Source organism: Larimichthys crocea, unplaced genomic scaffold (assembly GCF_000972845.2).
Source record: "Larimichthys crocea isolate SSNF unplaced genomic scaffold, L_crocea_2.0 scaffold100, whole genome shotgun sequence".
Lineage (NCBI taxonomy): Eukaryota > Metazoa > Chordata > Actinopteri > Sciaenidae > Larimichthys > Larimichthys crocea.
In genome coordinates, this window is record NW_020851384.1 from 641,234 (window position 1) to 651,233 (window position 10,000).

Here is a 10,000-nt window from a genome sequence, read left to right on the forward strand (position 1 = left end):
ATGAGAAACAAAGTAAAACATAAATCCTCTGTGTGTTTTTTATTGGAGCTCTGTGACACCACAGAAGAAGAGAGTTTGATTAATTCAGTTTTTATTTCTTTTGTGTCTTTAAAGGACGACAGCTCACCCCGAGGCTGAGAACCTCTGTAAGGTGAGTGTGACTCCACAGAGACAAACTGTGTCATGCTCACCGGTGTTTCCCTTCATCTTTGTACCTGAATATGTCTTTTGTTTCGTCTTAGGCTTTGGTTCTTTTTATTACCTGTAACTCCACCGTTACAGTCACAGAGCCGAGCCCGGAACTGACCCAGTAAAGTTTGAAATCCCTGTGTGTTGAACAACCATGTACACCAGGTCACCATAACGACCCTCAGTGTGTCCGACGACCCACAGGTGACCGTAACACCCACAGTATCCGTAACGGCCCCAGGTGTCCCGTAACGACCCACAGGTGACCGGTAACGACCCACAGGTGAGTAACGACCCACAGGTGACTGTACGACCCACAGGTACGTAACGACCCAAGGTGACCGTAACGACCACAGGTGACCGTAACGACCCCACAGGTGGACCGTAGCGACTCACAGGTGACCATAACGACCCTCAGGTGTCCGTAACGACCCACAGGTGACCGTAACGACCCACAGGTGTCCGTAACGACCCACAGGTGACCGTAACGACCCACAGGTGACTGTAACGACCCACAGGTGTCCGTAACGACCCACAGGTGACCGTAACGACCCACAGGTGTCCAAAACGACCCACAGGTGACCGTAGCGACTCACAGGTGACCGTAACGACCCACAGGTGACCGTAATGACCCACAGGTCCGTAACGACCCACAGTGTCCGGGTGTCCGTAATGACCCTCAGGTGTCCGTAACGACCCACAGGTGTCCGTAACGACCCACAGGTGACCGTAACGACCCACAGGTGTCCGAACGACCACAGTGACCGTAACGACCCACATGTCCGTAACGACCCACAGGTGACCGTAACGACCCACAGGTGACCGTAACGACCCACAGGTGTCCGTAACGACCCACAGGTGTCTGTAGCGACTCACAGGTGACCATAGCGACTCACAGGTGACTGTAACGACCCACAGGTGTCCGTAACGACCCACTGGTGTCCGTAACGACCCACAGGTGTCCTTAACGACCCACAGTGACCGTAACGACCCACAGGTGTCCACGACCCACAGTGACCGTAACGACCCCAGGTGTCTGTAACGACCCACAGGTGACCGTAACGACCCACAGGTGACCGTAACGACCCACAGGTGACCGTAACGACCCACAGGTGTCTGTAACGACCCACAGGTGTCTGTAACGACCCACAGGTGACCGTAACGACTCACAGGTGACCGTAACGACCCTCAGGTGACTGTAATGACCCACAGGTGTCCATAACAACCCACAGGTGACCGTAACGACCCACAGGTGTCCATAACGACCCACAGGTGTCTGTAACGACCCTCAGGTGTCCGTAACGACCCACGGGTGTCCGTAACGACCCTAGGGTGACCTCACATGGGAGAGAATCAAACAGAAACTCAAGTCCAGTTGCTAAAAACCTTTCTGTTTCCAGAATGCTTCCCTGCCTAACAACACTAACAAAACTAACAACTACTCTGTGCTCCTTTACACCTTTCTCAGCTTATGTCCTCCTCTGTAAGTCGCTTTGGATAAAAGCGTCTGCTAAATGCAATGTAATGTAATGTAATGTAATGTAATATCATGTAATATTATGTAATACTATGTAATATTATTTTAAGTTCAATTCTCAGATTTTGTGGACGATGATGAAACAAAGTATAAACATAAATCCTCTGTGTGTTTTTATTGGAGCTCTGTGACACCACAGAAGAAGAGAGTTTGATTAATTCAGTTTTTATTTCTTTTGTGTCTTTAAAGGACGACAGCTTCACCCCGAGGCTGAGAATCCTCTGTAAGGCGAGTGTGACTCCACAGAGACTCTGTTCAAACTGTGTCATGCTCACCTGTGTTTCCCTTCATCTTTGTACCTGAACTATGTCTTTTGTTTCGTCTTAGGCTTTGGTTCTTTTTATTACCTGTAACTCCACCGTTACAGTCACAGAGCCGAGCCCGGAACTGACCCAGTAAAGTTCGAAATCCCTGTGTGTGGAACAACCATGTACACCAGGTCACCATAACGACCCTCAGGTGTCCGTAACGACCCACAGGTGACCGTAACGACCCACAGGTGTCCGTAACGACCCACAGGTGACCGTAACCACCCACAGGTATCCGTAACGGCCCACAGGTGTCCGTAACGACCCACAGGTGACCGTAACGACCCACAGGTGTCCGTAACGACCCACAGGTGACCGTAACGACCCACAGGTGTCCGTAACGACCCACAGGTGTCCGTAACGACCCACAGGTGACCGTAACGACCCACAGGTGTCCGTAACGACCCACAGGTGACCGTAACGACCCACAGTTGTCCGTAACGACCCACAGGTGACCGTAACGACCCACAGGTGTCCGTAACGACCCACAGGTGTCTGTAGCGACTCACAGGTGACCATAGCGACTCACAGGTGACTGTAACGACCCACAGGTGTCCGTAACGACCCACTGGTGTCCGTAACGACCCACAGGTGTCCGTAACGACCCACAAGTGACCGTAACGACCCACAGGTGTCCAAAACGACCCACAGGTGACCGTAGCGACTCACAGGTGACCGTAACGACCCACAGGTGACCGTAATGACCCACAGGTGTCCGTAACGACCCACAGGTGTCCGGGTGTCCGTAATGACCCTCAGGTGTCCGTAACGACCCACAGGTGACCGTAACGACCCACAGGTGTCCATAACGACCCACAGGTGTCTGTAACGACCCTCAGGTGTCCGTAACGACCCACGGGTGTCCGTAACGACCCTAGGGTGACCTCACATGGGAGGAGAATCAAACAGAAACTCAAGTCCAGTTGCCTTTGAGAACCTTTAACGAGTTTGATCGTGTCACTTTAAGTTAGTTTGAAATTTCTGGTCGCCGGCGCCTGAACGGAGACAATCCGAAGTTTTTACACGTGATGTGAATGCAGCATGAATCGAGCAGCCGGCATCATGGGAAGTGAAGTGAGGAGGGAGCATTTTAAAGCACAGCACTCCGGGGATATAAGGAGGAGGAGAAGGCTGGCTGCTAATCACTAGCGCCTGGCAGGGTCCGCCTTACGCTCTCTCCAAGCCTCCCCCGCTGACAGAGAGCGTGCTGGGAGAGACGAGAGGCGAGCTGAATATTTAAATTACCTTGTAGTCGGGAGGGATCTGAGCACCGAAGCCGAACGCCGGGAACATTTTGTCACTGCGAGAAGAAAAGAGACAGAAAAGTGTGAAGGTAAAAATGGAAACGAGGGGAGGGCTTCTGATTGGCTGCCAGCAGGAGTTAACGAGCTCATTCAGAGCGACACTACTTCAACACAAAGCCAAGAAATGACTTCTGATTGGCTGAGGTCAGCTTAAATGATTCTTATTTTTACATTTTTGTTTTAACGCTGAACAAACGAGACATGCTTCAGAGGCACAGGTAGTGCATGTGCTTTATGCTAAGCTAGCTTATTAGCTGAAATGTCTTATATTTGGAAGGTAACTCGTTAATGACCGACTGAAGGAATTAAGTCTGACGGAGATTTTCTGTTTCTGTCCATTTGTTTCAGCGCTCACTCTTCTATGTTCGGTTTAAAGACGGTGAAGAAGGTGGAGCTGCTGTTAAAGTTCAAACATGGCGGATGCTTGAGACACATTTTAACTTGACAGAATAAAATACAGATAGAAGATCGGCCTGCGTTGGTTTGAAAGTTTCTGGCAGCTCATTAAACCAAATACAAAAGATTTCTGAAATACATGAAGAACACAAACTGTGTAGCTGCTGTAGAATCCAATGAATGGACTCATCTGATTGGCTGCTGCTGTTTCAGGTGTACTCACCTGTCGTAGTCCTGGCAGATCTCTCCGACGGCCACCAGAGCCTTCAGGTACTCGTTGGGCTGGTACGGGTGGATGTAGTGCAGAGAGCAGCTGTTACGAGGATCTCCGTTAGAGGCCGTGAAGTCAATGGCTACCTGGAGACATGACAACCAATCAGAAACCAGCATCAGCCAACTTAGCTTCAAAGTCTCTCTGACATATTTTCACGTGTTCGTCCATAGAAGCTGCTGAGCCCAGTTACATTGCCCAGCTCTGGTTCTGGCATGACTGTGACTGTGTGTCCTACTCAAAGTTACACAGTGTGAGGACAGACGTAGAGACAGAGACACCGTTCAGCTGGTCACAGGTCAGTGTGGGTCAGCAGGTAAACTGTCAGTTTGTTCCCTGATGCTGCTTCAAGTCTAAATTCTGGTTCTGTTCAGTCTGTCTTCAAATAGAAGAAGTGAAACAACCTGCAGCGTGACTTTCCTCTGGAGACGACATGAACCAACAAACATGCAAACTGATTGGATACACCTCGCTCTGCAGCCTCCTGCTCCTCCTCCTCCTCCTCCTCCTGCTCCTCCTCCTGCTCCTCCTGCTCCTCCTCCTGCTTCTCCAATACTAATTACTGAGTATGAACTCCTGCTTGCTAATAATCCTCCTAATCACTCAAGAAGAAAACGCCCTAATTTGCTAATCAGTGACCGCTTTTTTTGTTTTAAGTACTACTCAGTTCATACTGCTCTCATACTCACACTGCCATTCTACATCCTTCCTACCTTTTTAACTGTGTCTTCTACTAATGCTACTCAGTCATCATACTTTCCTTTTAATCCTCTCCTGATTTCTATCTCCTGCTTCTTTGACTTTTCCTACCTCATCCCCCCCTCCCCTCCTCTACTCCCCCCCGCCTCCTCTTCTGCTCCTCCTCGCTCCTGTGTCTATCCACCCAACAGTGGATCCCTCCTGTGCGATTTTTTCCCAGAGTATCTCTGGTTATTATAACTCGTCCCTTCCTTTTCATTATCTCCTGCCTGGCGGGACCTAGGGCAGGTTGTGAATCTGACTCTGACCTCTGGAAGAAGATCACGTCACCCTTGCCTTTGTGATGTTTTATACACGCCTTTGCCACCCCCTGGGACATGAGCACCAGCCGTTCAAGCAGGTCCCTTGTACGTCATGTTTGCATCATTACGTTCACGCTATGCAGTTTTGTGACCATCATTACGTCCGCTGTATGATCCCTTTTAGTGCTCTGCATCCTTCTACGTCACGCCTTTATGATTCAGCCCTTGCCTGCTTTCATACGTTTCCAAGCTGTTCATACAGGTTGTTGCATCATTAAAGTTTCACGCTGGATGGAACAGGTGCATCTATGTACGTCACCTCCTGTCTTTATGGACAGCTGTTGCATTCCTAGTCAAGTATACGCTGTATGACAGTGTGCATCATTTTGACGTCCAGCTTATGACAGTCTTCGTTCCCTTCCCTTGTTGCATATCATTACGTCACGCTTTGTACTGACAGCGTTGCCACCCTCATTCACCCTCCCAAAGCTGCTTATGATTCCCGCCGTTGCCCATCATTTTTTTCCATTCCCGTTCACGCATGTATTTCGACCACTGTCGCTGCATTCTACCCTCCTACGTCAACCGTTTTTGTTTCTTCTTTTATGGGACACCCGTTCCTGTTTTGCATCTCCTTACGTTCCCACAGGCTGTATGACAGGTTGCATCATTACGTCACGCTATGATCAGTTGGTGGTCATCATTATCTGTCATCCCGCTGTCTCCTTGTTTTTTTTTTATGGACATTTGTTTTGTCTTTTTTGATCTTATTCTGTCTATCGCTGCTATGCCTCAGTGTCCTGCCCACTCACTACGTCACCCGAGTATGGACAGTGTTGCCATCATTACTAGTCCCACGCCTTCACCTGAAAGTTTGTTGCATCACTTCTCCACCGCCCGCTTGTATGACAGTGTTGCACCCCATTACGTCACGACCCGTCTGTACTCGACACCCGCCTCCGTCCCCCCTGCTCCTTCGTCACGCTATGACCGTGTCTGCCATTTTCATTACGGTAACGCTACTGCCACACAGCCCCCCCGGTGCCCATCATTACTGTACGCTTATGACAGGTGTGTTGCATATTAAGGTCACGCTTGTTCCCGATCGACCAGTTTTGTTTTGCCATATACGTTTCACGCTGCCTTGTAGGTTGACAGTGTTGCATCATTACGTCATACGCTGTATGTGACAGCTCTTCGCCGTGCATTCTTAACGTCTACGCTGTATGGACAAGTGTTGCATTTCATACGTTCACGCTTGTATGGCAGTGTGCATCCATTTACGTCACGCTTGTTTATCGACCGTTTCTGTTGCTATTCATTACGTCACGCTGTTATGACAGTGTTGCCTCATTACGTCTCAGCCTATGACAGTGTTGCACCATTACGTCCCGCTATGACACCTTTTCTTGTTGCATCATTATCTGTATTCCTACGGCTGTATGACAGTGTTGCATCATTACGTCACGCTGTATGACAGTGTTGCATCATTACGTCACGCTGTATGACAGTGTTGCATCATTACGTCACGCTGATGACAGTGTTGCATCATTACGTCACGCTTTACAGTGTTGCATCATTACGTCACGCTGTGATCAGTGCTGCATATTACGTCACGCTGTATGACCGTGTGCATCATTACGTCACGCTTATGACAGTGTTGCATCCTTACGTCACGCCCTGTATGGACAGTGTTGCATTCATTACGTCACGCTATGACACTGTTGCATCATTACGTCACGCTGTATGACAGTGTTGCATCATTACGTCACGCTGTATGACAGTGTTGCATCATTACGTCACGCTGTATGACAGTGTTGCATCATTACGTCACGCTATGACAGTGTTGCATCATTACGTCACGCTGTATGACAGTGTTGCATCATTACGTCTACAGCTTGTAGCCAAGGTTGCATCATTACGTCACGCTGTATGACAGTGTTGCATCATTACGTCACGCTGTATGACAGTGTTGCATTATACATGATCTAATGTTACAGCGTTACTTTGCATGAAGTCGTTACACGTTATGTTACTGTGATGAACACTGAATCTGTTTCATCGTCTTCTCACTCCTCTCTCACTCAGATTTATTTCACATGAATGTTTCATAATTATCTGTCTGTCAGTATTTATCATGAACTGTGCAGCAGCACACTGGTTAAACTGGTTAAACTGGTTAAACTGGTTAAACTGGTTAAACTGGTCAGATCCCAGTGAGAGCAGCTCCTGTAAACTGGGACACTGAGGCTTCGCCGTGGTTACTGTTTCCATGGTGACATCAGGACTGTGCTGACAACACAGGAAGCATTTTCTCCTGACGGGAATATGAAGAAGACATGGATATGACCTGTGTGTGTGTGTGTGTGTGTGTGTGTGTGTGTGTGTGTGTGTGTGTGTGCGCTCACAGTGAACTGGATCTGGCAGCCTCCCATGATGTAATCCAGGAAGGAGTGCATCTTGATGATCTGCAGACAGGAAGCAGAAACAGACGTGAAGATGAATATTTAAATCTTGTTATGATGCAACATCAAACAGCTGACTGCCAACGTCCAATCAGATTGAAGGAACTACGACTTAAAGGGCAGTTTGGTGACTCCGTGATGATGTCACAGTGATCAGACTGTTTGTCAGTGTTTAGTCTGGGTCCATCGCAGACGGACCTCGATGCAGTTTTATGAAGGCGCTAACAGAGCGATGCCGGCTCAGCCTGTATTCACTCTAACACTTCACAGGACACGCTTCATTATTATTCACTTCAAAAGTCCGAACTGCGTCACGCCTGGAGGAGGTGAAGACATGTTCAGTTCTGTCTCCTGCAGAGCTGCTCATCAGTGTGCAGGTAACCTGCTTTTCTGCTGGAAACAAGCAGCAGCTCTGAAGTTACCGAGGTTTTCCTGCAGCATCGCCTCAGTCGTCATGTGACGGGAGCGCTGACCCTCTTTTCCCCGCGAGCCTCGAGAAAATGGATAATGAGAACACAAGAAAGAAAAGTGCAACGAGCAGAGAGAGAGACGAACAACATGCTGGTCCCAGTGGAGGAAGAACACTCACTTCATTTTTAACGCCAACGTTTGCTTCATTTTACCGACTTTACTCTAAATATACAACGAAGAATGACTGTGAATTCTATAGCTGTGAAGACTGCATCTGAGAGTCATCGAAGGTTCACAGAGTCCAGGACTGACCGCCGTGGAGTCTCAGGTGTTTACCTGTACCTGCATGTGACTCATACACTCTGAACAGCTGGTACACTCCTCTGAGGACAGCAGTGTGTGTGTTTGAAGACAGATGGTTTGAAAGGAAGAGGACGGGGACGCAACACAATCTGCCAGCTACGTACAACCAAGTCCTAAAACCACGTCAACAATCATCTACACCATGTGACCCCAACAACCTGCACGAGGGCAGAGGGAGTCACCGACCCACGGGCGTCCTCGATGACTGTCCTCGATGACCCGCGGGCGTCCTCGACGACCGTCCTCGGCGACCCGCAGGCGTCCTCGACGACCCGCAGGATGGAGGGTGTGTCCAGTTTCCTACGGTAACTTTAACGGTACCAAAGCAGCAGCTGAGTGAGCTCCATGTTGAGGAGACTTTAAATAAATATAGTGCAGTAAGAAGTACTATATTTGCTTCACAGTACAGTATTGGAGTAGAAGTACTACATCCTGGTGGTGACAGAATGAGATCAGAGGGAATCTCCTGCAGCTGGATTATCATTAAACATCAGCTGATGTATCGAGGGCAGCTGAAGACAGATGAAACCTCGTTAGCTGCAGTTCGTTAGCGGTCCGGCCTGAACGCTGCTCTCATTCTGTCGACTTAAAACATTTGGTTTCATTTCCTGTCTGCTCTCCTCATCCGTCAAGTGTAAATGAGCTTGCAGCCGTCAGAGCTCCGTGTTGTGCTACACCTCATCCCGTGTTGCTCTTCTCAAACAGCCGGTAACTGGTTTTGAAGAGGGAACTCTTCGTGTGTCGAGTGTCATCAGCTAAATGTTCTCTGGCTCAGGATTCCCTGAGCACCGTTCAGCATCGTCTGGCAGGAAATGTCAGGTTAGTCAGGCTGCTCAGCGCCACATAATTGGTTCCTCTAACAGTCTGCCAGCCAGATGCCACCAGGCTCCAAAAAAACAAGAAGAGGAGCCGAGAAACAAGCTTCATCTTTAGTGGAAGAATCAGTGTTGGTGTAATGTTTAAATCTGGAAAGAAACATTCAGCAAGGGCCTGAAATAAGAAAAGGAAATCTGCAGCGTCTTTACGAGTCCACAGAGTCTGGATGCCAATTAACGTCCCGACACAACGATGCCTCGTCGTTAAATAATGATGAGCAGGCAGACAGCTGACAGAGAGCAACAGGTAACGAGGTTTCATTAACGACTTTAACGTCAACACTGTCACTTCTGTCGGGTAATTATGAAGGAACATGTTGGAAGGAGAAAGCCTCAGACTGACTCAGACACGTGACCACATGCTGCAGTAAATATCACAGACATGTCCAAGTCATGTGACCTGAGTCCACATCTCTACCTTTATTATATTTGACTGATAAGCTGACGAGACATCTCCATCAATGTGTCAAACACTAGTGAGATGTTTTGCTCTTGTCTTCTGTGACAGACTGACGGACAGCACAGGAAGTCAAACAGCGACACAGAGCGCAGGCTCATCTGCATAGAGACGGACATCAGCACTGTGAGACGATCGTTAAATAAATCACATGGTGCTGTCATGGTAACGTTGCTGTTGCTCAGGACAGTGACGTCACCTTGCACTGGTTCAGAATGACGATCCCAGAGTTCTTGTAGTTCTTCTTCTTGACTTTATATTTGGGGTTAATGCACGGCCACTGCACCTGAAACACGCAAAGAAAAGATTTCATGAACGAATGATCCTCCATAAACATAATGACAAAGATTCCAGACTGGAACACCTGCACTGATCTGATTGGATGTTAATGATCAGCTGATACATGAATGTTTACACCCAGAG

At 48.5% G+C, this 10,000-nt stretch overlaps 1 protein-coding gene across 1 annotated transcript in view; it reads right to left on the reverse strand.

The window, feature by feature from the left end:
- cpne4a (copine IVa) overlaps positions 1–10,000 on the reverse strand; it is a 37,432-nt gene that overhangs the window by 4,827 nt on the left and 22,605 nt on the right. Inside the window, exons 9-12 of the mRNA XM_027275361.1 lie at positions 9,777–9,863; positions 7,415–7,474; positions 3,958–4,091; positions 3,280–3,334 (exon numbers count right to left, since the gene is read on the reverse strand). Coding sequence (XP_027131162.1) covers positions 3,280–3,334; positions 3,958–4,091; positions 7,415–7,474; positions 9,777–9,863 — 336 coding nt within the window. The remainder of the gene's footprint in view (positions 1–3,279; positions 3,335–3,957; positions 4,092–7,414; positions 7,475–9,776; positions 9,864–10,000) is intronic.